Source organism: Sturnira hondurensis, unplaced genomic scaffold, assembly GCF_014824575.4.
Source record: "Sturnira hondurensis isolate 20B ecotype Veracruz unplaced genomic scaffold, ASM1482457v3 Scaffold0004136, whole genome shotgun sequence".
Taxonomy (NCBI): Eukaryota; Metazoa; Chordata; class Mammalia; order Chiroptera; family Phyllostomidae; genus Sturnira; species Sturnira hondurensis.
Window position 1 is genome coordinate 18,368,826 of NW_028076767.1, and position 20,990 is coordinate 18,389,815.

At 42.9% G+C, this 20,990-nt stretch overlaps 1 protein-coding gene across 2 annotated transcripts in view; it reads left to right on the top strand.

Annotated features, from left to right (window-relative positions):
• Positions 1-5,520: 5,520 nt before the first annotated feature.
• The window catches only part of TM9SF4 (transmembrane 9 superfamily member 4), a 48,853-nt gene continuing 33,383 nt past the window's right edge, over positions 5,521-20,990 (top strand). Inside the window, exon 1 of one of the 2 annotated variants that reach the window (XM_037043834.1) lies at positions 5,521-5,671. In XM_037043834.1, the coding sequence (XP_036899729.1) occupies positions 5,657-5,671 (15 nt within the window). In that variant the 5' untranslated portion in view covers positions 5,521-5,656. The remainder of the gene's footprint in view (positions 5,672-20,990) is intronic. The other variant, XM_037043835.1, reaches the window with a different exon arrangement.

Sequence of the window (20,990 nt, forward strand, 5' to 3'; positions counted from 1 at the left end):
AGATCCAACACCAAAAGTGTGATCCATGGAAGAAACAACTGATACTTTGGACTCCTTTAAAACTAAAAACTTTTCTCTGAGAAAGGCAGAGAAATGAAAATGAAGGAAAAGACAAACTCTGATATGGGAAAGCATATTTGCAAAACACATATCTGCTAAAGACATGTCCAAAATATACAAAAACCTCTTAAAACTCAACAATAAGAAAACAACCCAATTAAAAAATGGGCAAAAGACCTGAACAGACACCTCACAAAGGAAAATATGCAGGTGGCAAATAAGCATATGAAAAGATGCTCAATATTACATGTCACTAGAGAAATGCAAATTAAAACAGCAGTGAGATACCACTACCCACCTCCTGGAATGACCAAAACCTAGAACACTGACAGCACTGAATACTGGCAAAATGTGAAGGAACAGGAGCTCTCGTTCACTCATTGCTGATGTAGCCACTTGGGAAGATATTTGACAGTTTCTTATACAACTAAAAATACTCTTACTATATAATTCGGCAATGCACTTCTTCATATTTACCGAAATGAGTCGAAAACTTATATCTATACAAATAACTACACACTGATGTGTGTAGTTGATCTATTTGTAATTGTCAAAACTTGGAAGCAACGAAGATGTCAACAGGTGAATGGATAAACAAATGGTGGTATATTCATCTAATGCAATATTGCTCAGTGATAAAAGGAAATGAGCTATCAAGACATGGAAGAAACTTAAGTGCATATTGCTGAGTGAAAGAAGCCAATCTGAAAAGGCTGCACACTATTCCAACTATATGACGTTCTGGAAAAGGAAAACGATTGAGACAGTTAAAAATCAGCCATTGCCAGGGAGGTGGTGGGGAGGGAGGATGGGATGAATAGGTACAGCACAGCAGATTTTTAGGGCAGTGAAACTATTCTGTATGATACTCTTTAGTGGCTGATGCATATCATTACACATCTGTTAAAACTCATAGAATGTACAGCACGGAGTGATCAATGTAAACTATGGACTTTGATTAGTAACAATGTATCGATATTGGTTCATCAGCTGTAACATTATACCACATTAAGGTGGCAGAGGAAGGCGTGGACACAACCCCCCATGTCAAGGACTTGTTTCAATCTCTAGCTGCGGCTTTCAGTTTAAATGTAGGGAAAGCACTGGTTTCCCTGTGATTTGGAATAAAGCTGCCTCCTTACTCCCCAACCTAGGCTCTCAATTTTCTCCTGTCTGTGTCCTCATCACAGTACATCTGACATAAGACTATATCAATTTGCATTCCATTTGCATCCCTTCCCTTCTGGAGGTTGGCAGTGACTGCTAGTTGTCCCCATTTCCACGTTCCCCCTTCTTCTAGAGAAACAGAATTTGTATCGGGGCGTGTGACTACCTAGAATGAATGCTACTCTTCCCATTTCCTTTTGCAGCAAAGTGGGACCGTGTGATTAAGTTCTGATTAAGGGGTTGTAAGTACAAGTGTGGTACAGCACCTTCCAGCATCCTTTCCTAAAAGATAGCTGATGTGGCCCTGGCTGGTGTGGCTCGGTGGATTGCATGCTGGCCTGCAAACCAAAGGGTCTCTGGTTCAATTCCCAGTCAGGGCACATGCCTGAGTTGCGGGGATGGATCCCCGAGGGGTGTGTGAGAAGCAACCACACATCGATGTTTCTCTCCCTCTCTTTCTCCTTCCCTTCCCCTCTCTAAAAGCAAATAAACAAAATCTTTTTTTGAAAAAAGACAACTGATGTGAGTGCTGGATCGGCAACTCAGTAGGTTAGAGCATCATCCTGATACACCAAGGTTGTGGGTTCGATCCCCAGTCAGAGCACATACAGAAAACAAACAATGAATGCATCAATAAGTGGAACAACACATACACATCAATATTTCTCTCTCCCTTCTCTCTCTCTCTCTCTCTAAAAAACAAAAATAAAACAAAAAACAATGGATGTGAACCCTTGGCCCCTTACTTTTCAGCTCTTCCTTTGACGTGGCATCTAGGATGTGCATGTGAAAGCCGGAGCTCTCACTCCCATACAGGAGCTTGCAGAAAACGAGTTAACTCTATAGATGGGTCTCTGAGGACATCCGAGGCACAGCCTCGTACAGCTAGGGCGGCCCTCCAGACTTTTACGTAAGAGGGCGTGGCGTGTACCGTCAGTACCTCTTTGACATTGTCTGCATCACTGTGCCCAAGGGCTCTCTTCCTAAACCTGCAAAAAACTCAGCTGCCAGTGTTGCAAGAAAGTCAAAAGTGCCAAGGAATTACCACCCTCTAGGATCAGTCCTCAACTAACGATTTTTGGGAGCTGGTATATAAATACCCCAGCTCTCTTGCCTCTGCATTGGGATAACTGTGAGGTGTGTGTTTTGCATTGATTCCCAGGATTTCCCCACAGGATTAAGCTTCAATTACCCACAGAGGTAACTTGCTTGATGACATACCTTTCTCAAGTACAGTTCCAACGTGAATGTCACTTGAGAGTGTCATTGGTAGTCATAAGTAAGAAGAAAATGAAATAAGTATGTATGTCTTCACTCACTAGTAGATGACATGAGTAACTTCTCTGCTGAATAAGGGAAGAGTTTCCAGCACAATTTTGTGCTAATCATAATGCAACAGCTATAGACACAACACACTTCAAGTTTCACTTGCATTGTTAACATTTGTTCCATTAGTGTAAGCCTGGACTTGGATTTGGCAAACCATGGCAAACCGCATTTTACTGGAACACAGCCATGCCATTACTTGTTGTCTGTAGCCGTTGTTGGTGCCACAAGGCAGAGTCGAGTACTTGTGACCCAATCACACGGTCTTCAAAGCTTACAATATTGACCATGTGGCCCTCTACAGAAAAACCTTGCTAGCGAAGGAATAACGCAAGTTCTGATTTCTAGCACTTGCTGACTTTTGTGTTGTAAACGGTACCACCGTGGCCACTTCAAACTGCCAACCAGAACTGCATTATGACACTCACGGCCCTTTGGCACCTCTGCCCTTGCTGGAACCTTCTTCCATAAAATACATACTCTATTTATAAATATAAATAAAGGGACACAGTTGGGAACAATATAGACCCAACCCGGGCCTTTATGGGAGATGGGCAATAATGAATAACCAAATTATACCTATATCTGCATGTGTGGCCAGGGATTCCCTCTCAGCGGAGGTGGCAGTTGAGCTGGGCGCTAAACACGAGAAGGAGCTAACCACACACAATTTGAGAAAAGAGGATTCCAGACAGGAGGAACTGCAAGTGCCCTGAAGCGGAGATGAGCTTGTCAGGTTCTGAGGAGGTCTGTGTGGTGATCCACTCCAGTAGGGGGGAGATAAGGCCAAATCATGCAATGCCTGGCAGGTCATGGTGAGGACTTAGGATTTTCTATGAATCACAACGGGAAGCCCTTGGGAGTTTTAAAAGGGGAGAAATACAATCTGATTCTTGTTTTTGAAAGACTGCTTTGGCTGTTAAATGTACAATAGAGATTAGAGCTGACAAGAGTAATGTAGGAAAACCAGGTAGAAGGCTGCCACGGAGGCCTACGTGAGAGAGAGGAGGGTGGTGTGGGCAAGGATGGCACAGTGAATTGTTACAAAATAACCCCCAATGAATCATACCTCCTTAAACTCATGCCCTTGCTTGGTTCCCTCCCACTTTGACTCTGGACTGACCTTGTGATTTGTTTTGACCAATAGAATGGGGCAGAACTGATGTTATGGGACTCTGAGCTTAGGCCTCAGGAAGAGCCTTGCCACTTCCCCTCTTACCTTCACAGAACCCCTGAGGCCACAACGAGAAGAAGCCTAGGCTATCTATCCCCTTTAAGGACTAGAGAGCATGTAGAGAGGGAGGCCTATCTGATAACCAGCACCAACCATGTAGACACAGGAGGCTACCTTGTACCCTCCAGCTCTGGTTGAGCCATTAGATGAGAATGCATGAGAGATTCCAAATGAGACCATTGAAATGGTCCAGAATGCCCACCCACACAAGCAAGAGAAATTATAAATCATTGTTTTGAGCTACTGAGTTTTAGGGTGGTGTGTTATGCAGCAACAGATAACTGAAACCAGTGTGAGAAAGACACAGATTACCTTTCTGTGGTAATCCTACCACAGAAAGGTACATTCTACCCTTCTCCTTGGAGGCATCTAAGGTTTAGATTTGCTTCCTCTAAGCCCAGTTCCGCTCTCTCATTCTCCAGGTACCTGAAACTACATGGCCCAATGTCACTATAACACCCTTTGTTTTAAAATTGGTTTTGTCTGCCTGTTTGTACAGCAGAGGCATGGATGCAACTCAATGGATTTGAGTCAAGCTTTAACCCCCTTCTCACTTGTTGGGTTACCTTGTCCATCTTCTTCAACATCTATCTTAATGTTTCCATCATTCCAAAGTTAAGAAGGACTGTCCTGCTGACCTCAAAATAATAATAATAATATTAAACATGTATACAACATAGCACTTATTATGTGATAGGAACTATTCTAAACTTTTGGCATATATTAACTTACTCAGTCCACATAGCCATCCTACTAGGTCTTTTATGATACCTGCTCTATCGATGAGGAACTTGAGGTCTAGAGAGTTTTAAAAACTTCACACCTGTTAGGATGGTTATTATGAAAAACAACAGAAAATAAGTGCTGGTGGAGAAATTGGAACCCTTGTGCACCGCTGGTGGGAATGTAAAATGGTGCAGCCCCTGTGGAATATAGTATGGAAATTCCTCAAGAAGTTAAACATAAAATTACCACATTATTCAGCGATTCTATTTCTGGGTATATGCCCCAAAGAACTGAAAGAGACAGACTGAAACAAATTATTTGTATACCCATGTTCATAGCAGACAGTGGAAAATGAGGCTTAGGAATGTTGAGTGACTTGGCTCAACTCACACACTTACCTAACTAGCACATGGTGAAGTTCACATTCAAAGATGTCTTTCTCCACCAAATAGGCTGCTTTTCATTCATTCATTTAACAAATAGTGCATTGTATTGGGCAATTACCATATGCCCGAAGGAGTATACATGAGTATAGTGACATCTGGGTAACATTATGTCATTGGATCCTCATCAGAACACTACGATTGAGATATTATAATAATCCCCTCCCCATTTTTCGGATGAAAATGAAGCAGAACGAGGTATAATAAAAAACAGAATCCTATCTTAATAGGTATCACATTCTATTGGAGAGGGTGTAGAAGAGTCAAGCAAGTAATTATATACGTAGTTACAAATTATTCTAGGAGTCGGGTGCTATTGGAGCGCTGTTACCCATCCCACTTTCTTAAATCAAGGCCTCAGGTAACCCTGGCAACGGGTTCTCTGGCCAATAATAAAGATGGCGCCCAAAGAACAAGCGCGTTTACGCACAACCCTCATTACCCACAATGCAGTGAGGGAAGGGGAGGAGCAGTCTCTGCCAGGAGCTAATATGGCTCCCATAGTTACACTATCCTCTCTTCCCCTTACTAGCAATTGACTGCCTAGACCAGGATACGGATGAGGAGCTAGGTGTACTTTGCCCCTCCCGACCGCAACTACAGGAGCTGCTGAAGTCCGGCGGCACCTTTCGGTGTTTAAGTCCGTAACTAGGGAAACACCACTTCCGCCGACGTAATCACGGCGACACGTGGATCCAAGATGGCGGCTGCGATGGTGAGTGAAGGAGACTCCGGGATCCGTAGCTGGAGCGGAGTTCTCCCGGGTATCTCAGGACCTTCCGGTACCGCATGCCTGCCCCGAGCCACCGCCGGAACCCCTAGATGAGGCCTGAGGGACGTCCCTGACTGGGCATGTCTCTCCTAAAATTCCCCTCTGCGGCATTGGTCCCCACTCAAGCTTGTCAAGGCCTGGAGTTTTAGGGGAGGCAGAAACTGGGTCTGAGAAAAGGTCTCGGCCACTGCCTCAGCCGGTTCCCATTCCTTCTTTGGTCTCCGCCTTCTGTGACCTCTATTTAACAGTTTTCATTTCCCAACCCTATCCCCTACGAGGAGGCCCCTATTTTTACCGCCCTCGCTCCTCCCTCTCACGTCCAGACCCTGCTTTCTCCGCCTCCCCACTATCCCGACGAGTCCATGAATGCGACCTCACCCCTGACCAGCCTCCCAACCCCAAGCCGTATCTCAGATCCTTTCCCGAGCCCCTTACTCACCTCCACCCTCACCTGTTCCCACCGTGCACCAGTCTCGACTGCCATTATCCCGGAGCCTAATCCACCCTTACCGCATCTTCTATCCCCAGACCTTTCTCTATTTTTCCTGTCTCCACTTCATCAACTCCCTGCCTCTCCGCTGGTTCTAAAATTTCATAAGGCTAGGGAGGAGGATAGGCGTGTTGAAAATGCAGTTTCCTGAGCCCCACTCGTAAAGATTCTAATTTCTTAGGGCTAGATGATGCCCAGGAATCCGCAGTTTTATAATGGAGGTGGTCTGCACTACGTTTTTAAAAACATTATATTACCCCCTCCGGCTGTCTCCCCTTTTCATGCCCCTGCAGGGCCACATAGGCTGTAAGGGATGAACGTTTATTAGCACGGAGCTCTTTAGGATGAAGCCCGTGTGTGGGTAAGGGTGTGGTGTGCCTGGAAAGTGGGTCAGAACTTGCTGGCTTCTTGTACAAAACCCTGGAAGTAGATCTCTGAAAGAATGGCCTTTCATCCAGAACTTCATTCTGCTCATAAAAGCAGAATTCAAACCAATTCTGCTTGTAAAAATTGAAGTCATGTAGGTTTTTTTAAAGATTTTGTTTGTTTATTTTTAGCAGGGGGGAAGGGGAGGGAAACATCAATGTATATTGCCCCTCGTGCGCCCCCTACTGGGGACCTGGCCCCACAGCCCAGGCATCTGACCTGACTGGGAATCGAACTGCTGACCCTCTGGTTTGTAGGCTGGCACTCAATCCACTGAGCCACACCAGCCAGAGTAAATTGAAGTCTTTTAATGGAGAGTGATTTTCTAGGTCTTCCTATAAGTTGCTTCCTTAGCTGATAATTTTATCCTGGGAGTGAATGCAAAGGAAGACACAGAAAAGGAAGTGACATGTGTCTGTAACGAAGGAAATTTTTTTTTAATTTTTTGGTGTTGATTTTCTCCAAACAAGGGTAGGGTATTGGCTGATAATGAGTTTCCCTCCTCCTTTTAACCACCTGATGACTTATCCTTTTTGTTTAATGAGGGCTTCCTTATTTAGAACAGGGTTAGGTAAAAGAGATTTCACAGCCTTGCCTGATTTTTCTGCTGTCAGGCCAGTCTGAACCATGAATGGAGGAAAATCCCACAAGTGGCATGTTGAAACCACATTCAGAACAAGGATGGTGCAAGAACCTAGGAAAGGGCACACCCTCTCTTGCCATGGGGAAAAAGTTCTGTCAAGTGGCATTGATAGAATTGCACTGGGAAATTCCTGCCCTGTTCAGGGGTTTTAAAGAAGTAATGAGTTAGCAACACATATTTCTGGAACACATTTATATAATCAACAACTATTTGTGTGCTGGTCTGTGCCAAGGCCTAGGGATGTAGTTGTGAATTAGAGGGTCAAAGTCCACCCTTGTGGAGCTTTTCTAGTCTGAGGGGAGAGAGAACAAGTAAACAAATATATTAACAAGATAATGTCAGTGAGTAAGTGCTGTGAATATAGGAATTGGTTTCAAGAAACTGAAGATGTAATACACACAGTGACCCACAGAGGTCAGTGTAAAGAGTGCACACAAAAAACTGCATGCAGTAGTGAAAAGGTGGGGAAGCAAGTTTATTACAGGGGAATATGTGTAACAGGCCGAGTGGGGCTACAGATAGACTGGAATTTGATCTGTGTCACGGAACTATTACACGGAAGTCAGAGCAGTCCCCACACCCTCTTATATATGGGCTGTTTCACAACCATTGAGGATGTAAGCATGTGTGTGGGTCTGCTTTGGGGTGTGGGTTTCTGAGGCAAGTCATACAACCAAAGCGGAACTGAGCTAGTGGACTCAGTGACCGTGGGAACAGGCTTGGTTTGGGGTTTGTTCTTTTGTTTTGAAAGTCGGGGTGTGGGTGCAAGTTTCAAGTTGTAGTGTGTGGGCTTTTTCCTCTCCCTTTTTAGAGATCGGCTCTCCTTCCCCAAGGGTTGGGCTGCCACCTGTGTTAGCACAGTGGGTGTTTTCTTGAACCTGCAGGTCTGGAGTTGGTATAACTGAAGTTCTCTCTGGTTTTCCTGCCTTCCTCCTGTGCTGGGTTTAGAGGACTCTATAAAGTTCCAGGATACCAAATTGATCTAACTGAGCCAGAGGTGAGAGGCAGGCTCATATCTCACTCTTTATGGAAATACCGAGCATATGGAATATGCTTTGGGGACTATTATTGGGGTGGAACTTGGGAAATGTCCATTGAGTATATTTGTAGACATCTCAGGAGTTTAGAAACCTCCATTTGGAGAATAAAATTCTGTGTACTTCTCTCACACATCATTGTTCATACTGTTTTGGGTTTTGTCTTTTTTTCCTTTTTTTTTTATTGGATATCATTTGGATACCATAAAATTGGCCCTTTTAAAGTATACCATTTGGTGGGTTTTGGTATAGTCACAGAGTTGTGCAACCTCCACCACTATCTTCTTCCAGAACATGTTCACCCCAAAAAAGAAACCCATTATCAGTCTCTTCCCACACGCCCCCTCTCCCGCCCCCCACAACCACTAATTTACTTTCTGTCTGTATAGATTTGCCTATTCTGGACATTTTATGTAAATGGAATCGTATGCTATGTGGTGTTTAGTATATGGCTTTCTTTTTTTTTTTTAGATTTGATTTTATTTTTAGAGAGAAAGGAAGGGAGAGAGAAAGATGGAGAGAAGCATCAATGTGTGATGGTCTTTTGTGTGCCTCCCGTCAGGGACTCGGCCTGCAACCTAGACATGCGCCCTGACTGGGAATAGGAACTGCAACCCTTTAGATTGCAGGCCGGCGCTCAGTCTAATCCACTGAGCTACACCAGCCAGGGCTGGCTGGCTGGCTGGCTTGCTTTCTTGCTTTCTTTCTTTCTTTCAAAGATTTATTTGTTTGTTTGTTTGTTTTTAGAGAGGGGGAAGGAAGGGAGAAACAGCAATGTGTGAGAGATACATCGATCAGTTGCCTCTTGAATGCCCCCAACTGGGGACCTGGCCTGCAACCCAGGCACGTGCCCTAGACTGAAAATTGAACCAGTGACCCTTTGGTTTGCAGGCTGGCGCTCAATCCACTGAGCCACACCAGCCAGGGCTGGCTTTCTTTTTCTTTTTTCTTTTTTTTTACGTAGCATAATGTTTTCAAAGGTAGGTAATGTAGCATTTATTAGTATCCATTTCTTTTTATGGCCAAATAATATTTCATTATATAAAGAGACCACCTTTTCTTTGTTTTATCAGTTGATGTGATTGTTTCCACTTTTTTGCTATTATAAGTAGCATGGCTATGAACACTCATTTGCAAGTTTTTGTTTTTCAGTTTTCTTGGGTTTATACCTAGAAGTGGAATTGCTGCATCAAGTCACACTGTTTTGAGTTCCTTGGGTGTGACCCAGTTCGGTGGTGGGGAAATGGACTGAGTGACCTCAGGGTTCCTTTGAGCAGATGGTGGCGGTGCTAGCCTGTCCCCCCAGCTCAGTCGGAAGCGTGGGAACTGTTGTTAGTGGTAGAACCTGGATGGTAGAGTCCTAGAACAGAGACAGGAGGCCTGGACTCTGCCACCAGTCCCGTGTGTGGAAAATTACTGTCTCCTCTGGGCCTCATGTGTGGGGCGGGCATCAGCCCAGAGAGGAAGGGGTCAGCAGCCTGTGCCTAGTCCTAACGCTGCCGCTGACCCACCGTGGGGCAAACCGGTTTGGCTTTATTGGTTTGTTTCCACATAGGTCTCGTGAGATTAAGGTTTGGACTTTCTTTCAAAACCTTTCAATTTTACTTCTTTTTGTAGTTTATTTCTTATTGTATTTTTTCTCGTTACCGTTGTGCCCTCTTCCATCTCTACCCATCCCCCATCGTACCTACAATCACCACCCAAAGTTTGGACTCGATGATTTTTCAGTTCCAGGTTGAGAATTTTTGTGGTTTAGAATACTTACATTTAAGGTGACTTTTGCCAATATGCCTATAAAATCAGGTGGGTTTTGGTTTTCTTCCCCCATCATAATAGTTCCTGTGATCTTTCTAAGCTTTTGTCTCTTGTCGCTTGTGTTGTCCATCCCATCTCTTGAGTTGCTCCACCTGCACGTATTCTGTGGGAGCCATTGTGTCATTGTGTCTCTACAGCTGGTGCAGACACCAGGCCTCGGGTCTGGCGTGTTTCTCTGAGGAGTCCCTTTAAAGGAGTGTGCCCTTAGTCCCCGCAGGAAGCACAGAAGAGGCAGAGATCGCATTAAGTTGTCTCCTGGTTTCTTTTACAGCTTGACACAAGTTCCCCTTTGATCTCATCATTAAAGATGCAGGTCACAGAATGCTTGAGAAAGTTGAGTTTGATCTCCGGCGCTGACAGGAAGGTGGGAAGGACCCAGGATGAACAGGGCCATCTGGCCACAGTCCACCCTATAGGAGCCACCTACCATCCCCAGACCTGCTTTGATCACTGAACCATTTGCTGACACTGGTGTTCCCCAAATGGGGCATGGTTAGGACACCCAGGACTTCTCAATTCTGTCTCATTCCTCGTCATTGCTTCCTTTTCTGCTTTCCTACCACGGTGTCTCACCTGTGCCTGAGCATTAAGCTGACAGACCTCTGAGGGTTTGAAATCCTGAGGTGTTGTACTCAGGAAGTACATTAAATGCTACTTACTAGCAGTGACTAGAATGAGTGGACTCATCAGAGGGTAAGGCACAAAAACTTTGAGTCACTATATTGTACACCTGAAGCTAATATAACCAATATAAGATTATATACCAACTAGACATAAAAAACATAAGTTGATGTTAAAAAATCAAATCACCAGTTGGAACTGAATTCTTCAGGCTGTTCAGAAGGGAGGCCAGGTGCCCGTAACCTCTCCGGGCCTGTTTCTACCTGAAGTAGGTCAAACGCTGCAAAGTGGCCATGCATGCAGCACACCTTCATGTGGACTTCATCGGAGCAGTGGGCTGGGCTGGCACAGCCTTTTAGAAGTTTTCAGGTGAGTTGTCAGTGTTTAATGATGGGGAGATTTCACAGTTCTAGATTTTCCTTTCTCTTGAAAATCTGGGTCGAGATTCCCCATCAGCAGCGTCCCGCACGCAGGACCCAGCGCGTTGTCTTCTCGATTCCCTCTGGTCCTACTCCTGAGCCGCTTCATGTTCGTCACTCGCGTGACCCCTCTGTTTAGGTGATTGGATTGGCAGCCCCCAAATGAGGTGGTCTCCATATAAAGTTTTTCTTACTCTCACATTCTAATTCAAAAGCTATTAAAAGTTGGTGGTAATCCCCTGTGTTGCTTGGATTTGAGGAAAAACTTTCTCTTCGCACAGTACACGTCCGTCGATGAGCCATATGCCCACCGTCCATTCTTCCGTCTTACGCAAGTCCATTTCGCAGAAGAGACTATGGCTCGGGCTGAGGACCTGGCCTAGGATTTGACACCGATTGATTTTATGACTTCCAGCAAACAGTTTGCCTCTTTAAACCTCAGTTACCCTTTTAAAAAATCTTTTTTCTAATTGTAAAATATACAGTACATAAAATTACCATTTTTAACTATTTTATATATACAGGTCAGTGCCATCGAATACCCTCACACTGTTGTGTAGCCAACACACCCATCCAGCTTCAGGACTTTTATCATCCTTTATTGAATCAGTTTCCTTATTTTTATCTTTTTAATTTTTTTCTAAAATTTTATTTATTGAGTGCTTTGAGAGAGACATCAGTTTATTTTTCCACTTATGTATGCATTCATTTGTTGATTCTTATATGTGCCCTGACTGGGAATCGAATCTGCAACCTTGGTGTATTGGTATTGTGCTCTAACCAACCGAGCTAACTGTCCAGGAAGTTTTCTTATTTTTTTTAAATATTTTATTTATTTATCTTTAGAGGGGAAGGGAAGGAGAGAGGGAGAGAAACATCAATGTATGGTTGCCTTTCGTGCGTCCCCTGCTGGGAGCTGGCCTGCAGGGAACTGGCCTGCAACCCAGGCATGTGCCCTGACTGGGAATCGAAGTTTTCTTATTTTTACAATGAGGATGATACTCTCCTCAAAGAGTTACTGTGATGATTAAATGAAATATGAGATGAAACCGCCTAGCACAAAGAGAGCTAACTTTTCTACTCCAACATTTGAATGCTTTTGAGAGGTGAACCATTTAAGCCTGTTGCTTGGACTGAGAATTTCTTTTATAAATACTCAAGGCAAAGAGAGAAGGTCAATGCATTTCTTAAGTTTTCTTTTTGTACTTTCCAGCCTCAAGGTTTAGGTCTGGTTGTCTGTTGCTTGGTGAGGGTAGTCATTTCTTTATTGGATTTCCACAGCCTGCTGCAGGTTTTTCCCTACCCCCAAAGAACAGTTTTGAGTCTTTTATGTATCTTCTCACAGCTCCTCTGTGTCTGTGGGCTCCGAAACAAAGGCTACATTTTCAGACTCTCCTGTGGCTAATTTAATTCTGTTTTTCTTTTTCCTGTGAGTTCTTTAGCTCCGTGGGGCTGCTTGGTAAGTGTTCTTTAGTTGTCATTAACTATCCAGCGCGTGTGGTTGAATTCTTAGGGAGCTTTAGCTGTTTGGATAATTGATTTCAGTTAACTGTTGGCAAACTGTGCCCCAAAGCCTTCTACTTTGTGTTTTTCCCCCTTAACCTGGGGAGCAATTACTGAGTGACCTCAAAATGGCGACTATATCTTTGAGAAGAAAAAAGCATCTAGCTCACTGTGAAGGGAGGCACTGCTTTTGCCCCAGGAATGGCATGGAATAGGACCCAGGAAAGCCGTTCAGAGTGGCCAGACTATCTCCAGGTAATGCTCTTTATGGGAAAGGAGGCTGCAGGGCAGAGGGCTACAGAGAAGGAAAGGTCAACTTCTAGCCACAGAGAAATGTGAGTGAATGAAATAATTTTCAGTTCTCAGGGGAAACTTCCTATTTTCTTTGGAAGAAGTTAATGGTTCACACCTTTCCAACTCGGTGGTGCAAATTTGGTGAGTGAGGGGTACTCTTCATTCCTAACACTCATTCACTGGTCTGTTTAGGAGAGTTTTTTTGTTTGTTTGTTTGTTTTTGTTTTTGCCTGCTTGGCTCCTGAGAATAAAATAGATAAGGAAGGCAGAACCTTGATTCTTGGGTCTCTTGAACTTTATAAGTTTTCAGGTCACCGTATCTTTCCCGGTAGTGGGATGTTAGGTTACAGCACAAAGGGCTTCTAGATCCCCGTCACCTATTCCCTGCCATACTGCCTCTTCCATCTTGTAACTTGGGAACCGAGCGAAGCAAAATAATGTTGAATGGACTTGTTCACATCTGTTAGGGCTCTGAACATACAAAAGATGTTTGCTCAATACTTACTGACTTTTCAGACTGAACCTCACATGAGTGTTCCTGTGGCGATCAATTAAAAATGAAAGGTTAATGCAATAGAATTTCTCAAGAAGCAGGTACTTTGCTACTCCCTAACTCCCTAACTTCCATACAGAAATGAATCAGACATCATCTACTAGGCTGCAAAGGTAAAGAATTACAAAAAGTTGCCCTGGCTGGTGCGGCTCAGTGCATTGAATGCCATTCTGTGAACTGAAGGGTTGCCAGTTCGATTCCCAGTCTGGGCACTTGCCTGGGTTGCCGGCTGGGTGCCTAGTTGGGGCCATGCGAGAGGCAACCACTTGAAGTATCTCTCACACATTGATGTTTCTCTCCCTCCTTTCCCCTCGCAAAAGAAATTAAATAAATAAATAAATAAATAAATAAGCATCTTTTTAAAAAAGAATTACAAAAAGCTGAAATGGTATCCAGTACAGGGGTGTTAGCAGGGGCCCATGAACTTATAAGTCCTCAGTCCTCCTGGACTTGTACACTAGATTCTGCATTTTGTAGCATTTTTCTTGGAAGCAAGCTCTGTGGATTTTACAAGCTTGTCAGTGGGGTTTGCAACACCCTATCTGAGGTGAAGAGTTGCTGATCTGATCTCGTTACCCACACACCTGCTTGCAGAATCCCCTCTGCATTGTTCTACCTTGTAACTCCCATTTTCTGTATATCTTTCCTGAAATGTTTCCAGAGGCAACCCATTTTTTTCACCTTAAAATGTAAATATTCTGAATATGGGTGATCCATGTACATGCAAAAGCTAGTATAAAAAAGCTATAAATGAAAAGAAAGTCACTCAGCTATCCCCAATTCATTCAGCAGAGGTAATTTTGATTTTGTAAAAACTATTTCTCCAGAACATTTTTATGTGCATAAAAATGCCTGTTAAAAATTGTAAAAAGTTCTAACATACACAAAAGTAGAAGAAATAGTATAGTTAAGCCCTGACCCACTGCCCGACCTCAGGAATTACCATTGTATTGCCAAACTTGTTTCATCTGTACCTCCCTCAGCAGTTCTTTTTTTTCTTTAGGTTTGTGAAGCATTATTTAACACCATGGAATTACCATTTCACATGTGTAGTAGAATAATTTTTAGTAAGTACATAGATTTATTCAACCATGATCACAATGACAGAGTTTTACAACGTTTCTGTCACCACCCCAGCAAGTTCCCTTGTAGTCAGGGGGTTGACACTGGGGACTGTCCCTTCTCCCACAGCCAGCCAACCACTGATCCACTTTATATCTCTATAGATTGGCCTTTTCTCGACATTTCACGTAAATGGAATCATACAGTATGTAGACTTTTGCATCTGACTTTTAGTTAAGGTCATTGTGTTGTAAGGTGAGTTGGTAGTTTACTCCTTTTTTATTGCTAAATAGAGTTTCATTCTATGATTCTACTGCATTTTGTGTAGCCATTCACCAACTGATGGTGTTCAGATTGTTTCCAGTTTTGGACTGGTGTGATCAAAGTTGTTAGGAACACTCACGTACAGCCCTTTGTACGGACATGTATGTCCTTTTCTCTTGGGTAAATGCCTAAGATTGGACATGCTGGGTAGTGTGGTAAGTTCTTGTCTGACTTTTTAAAGATACTGCCAAACTTTCCAAAGTGGCTATACCATTTTACATTCCCCCAAATACGTGAGGGTGTTTGATTTCTCCACATCTTCATCCACACTCGTTGTCTGTTTTTGAGGTTAGCCATTCTAGTGGGTGTGTGGCAATACTTCGTGTGGTTTTGGTTTGCATTGCCCTGTGACAGAAGGTACTGAATATCTTCTCATGTGCTTATTAGCCATTCCTATACCTTTGGTGAAATGTCTGTACAGACAATTTTAACAATCCATTTTAAAAAGTGGATTGTTTGTCTTGCTATTGTGTTGTAAGAGTGTGTGTATGTTCTGGATACAAGTCTCCTATCCAGATATGTAATTACAAAGATTTTTCTCCTATTCTCTGGCCTGTCTTTCATTTTCTTACTATCTTTTGAAGTGTAAAGTTCTAAATTGTGATGAAATCCTATTTATCAATTGTTAAAATGTAGATTGTGCTTTTGGTATTGTATCTAAGAAATCTTTACCTAACCCAAGGTTGTAAAGACTTTTTTAAACATTTTATTTATTTATCTTGAGAGAGGAAGGAAACATCAATGTATGGTTGCTTCTCGTGCATCCCCTGCAGAGAACTGGCCCCTGCCGGAAACTGGCCTGCAACCCAAGCATGTGCCCTGACTGGGAATCGAACCGCGACAGTCTGGTTCGCAGGCCTGCACTCAATCCACTGAGCTACACCAGCCAGGCGAAGGTTGTAAAGATTTTCTCCTAGCTTTTCTTCTAGAAGTTTTATAGTTGTTTTTGTTAAGATTTTATTTATTTATTTTTAGAGAAAGGGAAAGCGAGGGAGAGAAACATCAATTTGTGGTTGCCTCTTGTGTGCCCGAGCTGGGGACCTGGCCTGCAACCTAAGCCTGTGCCGTGACTGGGGATGGAACCAGTGACCCTTTGGTTCACAGGCTGGTGCTCAGTCCACTGAGCCACACCAGCCAGGGTAAAAGTTTTACGGTTTTAACTTTTCTGTTTAGGTCTGTGATCCATTTTGAGTTCATTTTCCTGTATGGTGTGAGGTTCCTTTTGCATATGGCTACTCCGCTGTCCAAGTGCCATTTGTTGAGAAGACTATCTTTTCCCTGTTGAATTGCCTTGGTAACTTTGTTGAAAGTCAGTTTATTCTAAAAGTAAAGACTTCTGGACTTCAATTCTGTTTCACTGATCTTTGTGCTTATCCTTACCACACTGTCTTGATTACTGTAGCTTTATAATAAGCTTAGAAATTGGAAAGTATAAATCCTCTGATTTTGCTTTGGGTTTTTTGTTGGTGGGTTTTTTGTTGTTGTTGTTGTTGTTGTTTGTTTGTTTTTTTAAGATTTTATTTATGTATTTATTTTTAGAGAATGGGAAGGGAAGAAGAGAAACATCAATGCGTGGTTGCCTCTCGTGTGCCCCTGACTGGGCATCAAACCGGTTACCATTTAGTTTGCAGCCTGCGCTCAATCCACTGAGCTCCACCAGCCAGGGCCAGTTTTGTTCTTTTTTAAGAGGTGTTTTGGATGTTCCAGACCCTTTGGATTTACATACAAATTTTAGAGTCAACTTGTAAGTTTCTACAAAAAAGCCTGCTGGGATTTTAATAGGGATTGCATTGAAGCTGCAGATCAGGTTGGGGAGAATCGCTGTCCTAAATACCAAGTTTTCCAATCCATAAACATAGACTGTCTCTCCAGTTTAGGTGGCCTTTCATTTCTCTTAGAAATGTTTGGTAATTTTTAGTATACAAGTCCTTTAAAATTTTTATTTCTAAATGTTTTATTCCTTTTGAAACTATTATAAGTGGAACTGTTTTCTTAATTTTATTTTTTGTTGTTTGTTGTTAGTATGTAGAAATACAATTAATTTTTATATATTGCTCTTGTAATCTATGACCTTGCTCAACTTATTAGTTCTGGTAATTGTTTTGCGGATTCCTTAGTCTTTCCTAGATACAATATATGTGATCTGCAAATAAAAGCACTTTTACTTCTTTTTAATCTGGATGCCTTTAATTAATTAATTTGCTTTAGTACACATTAGTTGCATTTATAAACAATGTTGGATAGAAATGGTAAGAATGGACACCCTTGCTTTGTTTTTCTTCTTAGGCAGAAACATTCAGTCTTTCACCACTAAGCGTGATGTTGGGTGTGAGTTTTTTGTAGTTGCCTTTTTCTGATTGCTTTCTGTTTCTAGTTTGTTGAGAGTTTTTATCATGAATGTGTGTTGGACTTTGCCAAGCACTTGGTTGTGATAATTGTGTGATTTTCCCCCCTTTTTTCTACTTACATGGTCTGTTAAATTAATGGATTTTTAGATATTAAGCCAACCTTGCATTTCTGGGAAAAACCCTACTTGGTCACTTTTTAATATGTTTCTGGATTTGCTAGTGTTTTGTTAAGGATTTTTCAAAATTGTGTTAATTAACAATATTTGTAGTTTCCTTTTCTTTTTATGTATTTTTCTGACTTTTGTACATGCTTGTTTCATTCTTAGAAAACTTTCCATGTCAAGATTGTTTAAAAGTATATGTATATTAATATTTTCTTCCAATACAACTTCTATTTCAGTTTTTACGTTAAAGTCTTGTCTACACTCTCCGGTACCAAACAATTTGGATAGCTCTGAACTGTGTTTTTAATATTTAGTAGAACTGGTCTACTTTCGCTGTTCTTTTCAAAGTAATCCTGAAGTACAGGATAAATACCAGGCTGACTACAGTGGTTTGTTTATTAGTAGAAAAGCATTGAATTGGGGGAGGGACAAGGCCGACAAAGAATCAGAGGAGAAACAACAATTTTTTTAAAAGAATAAGAATTAGGGCAAGTAAAGGCAGACAAAAAACACTCAATCTGTGGCACACAGTTTTTCTTTGGACACCTCTAATCATGACCGCAGACTGCCCCGGTGTCCCTAGCTCACACTCTGTTGGCAAACCTCTGGTCATCCTGCTGTGTCAGGTCTGGGGCAGCTGGCCTTTCTTCACTGCAGATAACTTGCTGTGTGACCACAGGTAGTGTCACTTCCTCTTTCTGGACTCCTGGACTACTTGACCCCTGAGGTTTTTAAAAAAACGTCTTCATCAAACCAACTCCAGGTAGAACTTTGCCCTTGTTTTGTTCTACCTTTAGGCTGCTAGGGTTGATACAATGTCCCATATTTTCGAGGAAACCATGAATTTCTTGAGTTTCAAAGGTGGTCATTGTAGGCTTCTGGTTCACCTTTCTCACTAGGGTAAGAGGATCTTTCACTTCCTTCCGTGGTCTGATTCGCATATGGTAATGGCCTTTTCCTTGGCTGGACCTCACTCTCTTGTCTGAAGGTCCCTTAGGCTGAGCCTGTGTCTTCCTCCTTTCAGTGTGTTCGTTGGTCCTGCCTTCCATTGCACCCAGGACGAGGCCCCTGTGCCTTATCAAGCACCTGCTCTGTGCCAGGTACCTTACGGATACTTTATTTGATCCTTACCACCATTTACTACCCTGCCATGAGTTAAGTATTATATTCCTATTTTACAAATAAACCCAAAACTCAGAGTTTAAAAAGAAAAATCTTGCCCAAAGTCACACATCTAGAAAGTGGTGGGTCTAGGTTTCACATTCATGTCTGTGTGGTCCTCAAAGCCTGTGCTTTTCCTGCTGCCCCAGTGGTTCTCAAAGTGTGAACCCAAGACCAGACCAGCAGGATTAGTATTTCCTGGAAACTGGCCAGACATGTAAAATTTCAGGCCCTGCTGTAGACCTACTAAAGAAGATGCTGTCAGGGGCTGACTCAGAAGTCTGTTTTAAGTAAGTTCTTGTGGTGATTTTCTTGCATGCTCAAATTACAGAGCCACTGTGTGTCATTCTGCTTCCCCACCTGGCTGCTGCTGCTTTTTGCATCTGACCAAGAGTTTTTAGGTTATTTCATTTATACTTAATAGATGTCAAATTTAGAACTGGAAATGACTATGTCTCCAGGGTAGAAATGGGCTGCGCATGGCCTCTCCCCCCAAACACACACACAGACACACACACACACACTCACAGCATCCTGAACAATCTTTAAAACCGAGGATATGGTTTATCCATTTCCTATCTGAAGTATCTCCTCCCTGCACTAAGGACCAAGCTCAGACTCCTCAATGTGGCCTTTGTGGGATGTGTCCCTTACCTGTTTTCCAGCCTCCTGCCTACGCAGACTTGTTCATGCTTGCTATTCAACAGGTGGTCCAAGGACCAGAGAGTCATCATCATCTGGGAGCTTGTTAGAAATTCAGGGTGTCAGTACCCACCCCAGACCTGCCTAATCAGAATCCGCATTTTGGTAAGGTCTGTAGGTGATAAATATATGCACATTAAAGTTTGAGAAGCACCAGCCTACACTTCACTTGCCAAAACCTCCTTATGGTTTCCCGCAGGGTTTTGTGCTTGAGGTTTGCTCTTTCTGGAACACGTCTCCCTTCCCTCTTCTTTCCCTTTGACCTTTGAGAAGACTTGAATTCTTAGATCTGCACCCCTGTGTGCTCCCCAACATACTGTCCTTAGCTTCTTACTCCTCCATAGTATCTGGAACTTAGCATTGTGGTTAGCCCATGACTTCTCTGTCGGCCAGCTGGCTGAAGACTCCTAATGGGCATACATTCTGTGAAGCTGGCACAGTGCCTGCCAAATAGTAGGTGCTCAGTAAATAGTGAACTATGGGATCAGACTGCCTGGGTTTAAGTCCTGACTCAGCCACTGTTATGTCGCCTCTGAGCCCCAGTTTCCTGATCTGTGAAATGAGAATAATGAGTCTCTACTTCACAGGATTGTTGTTGTGAAAATTAATTGGGTTATTGCATGAAAAGAACCTAGAACTGCTGGGCCAGGCGTCAACGTTCAGTACATACTAGCTGCAGCTTTTAGCAGTATCATCATTGCATGCTCATCATCTTTTAATGCAGTTCACCTGCCTAAAAAGAGCATACCTGTTTCTCTACGTTCTTTTTTTTAATTTTTATTTATTTATTTTTAGAAGGGATGGGAGGGAGAGGGGGAGAAAAATCAGTATGAGGTTGCCTCTTAGGCGCCCCCTACTGGGGGCCTGGCCTGCAACGCAGGCATATGCCCTAGACTAGGAACCAAACCACTGACCCTTTGGTTGGCAGTCCAGCCTGAGCAACACTAGCCAGGGCTGTTTTTCTACATTCTGACCTTGGGCAAGTTATTTCATCTCTGGGTCTTGAATTAACCAGCAATCATCTGAAATGATGACAGAAATCCCCACAATCCCCACGTAGTTGTAGTCATGAGGATAGCACAAATTGGTATTTTTGAAGTGCTTAGCACAAAGCAAGGACAGACTGAAAGAAAGGAAGGTACTGTGTCTACCATAGTGTCTTGTACTTACTTTGTAGGTGCTCAGTGATTCTGTGGCTTCCTGTTGCTTTTTCAGTGTTGTTTTCCACCAGGGTATTACCCTCATTGTTGTGTCCTTTTGTTTGTTTTTGTTTTGTGTGTGTGTACATGCTCCATGGTTTGAGATACTTCAGATAGGAAATGGATAAATCATATCCTCGGTTTTAAAGATTGTTCAGGATGCTGTGAGTGTGTGTGTGTGTGTGTCTGTGTCTGTGTGTACATGCTCCATGGTTTGAGACTTTGGGATGGGAGCGAATTGACATCTTTGAAGATTTGCTTTTTATTCCTCTGCAGCACAACCTGAGCTCTCAGGAAGCCCCTGGGTTCCTAAGGGTGGTGTTTCTCTCTGCCAAGATTGGAGGACTCTGGTTTCAAAAGAAGGTAGAGCTGGGGTGACTTCTTAGATTTAATTGGCTTGATAATCCAGGAGATTGTACTCCTCCGTCCTGGTTTCAACTCATATATCAGATAAGGTTATACATATAAAAGTGTGGTATATGGCTTCCTAGGAGGGGAAAT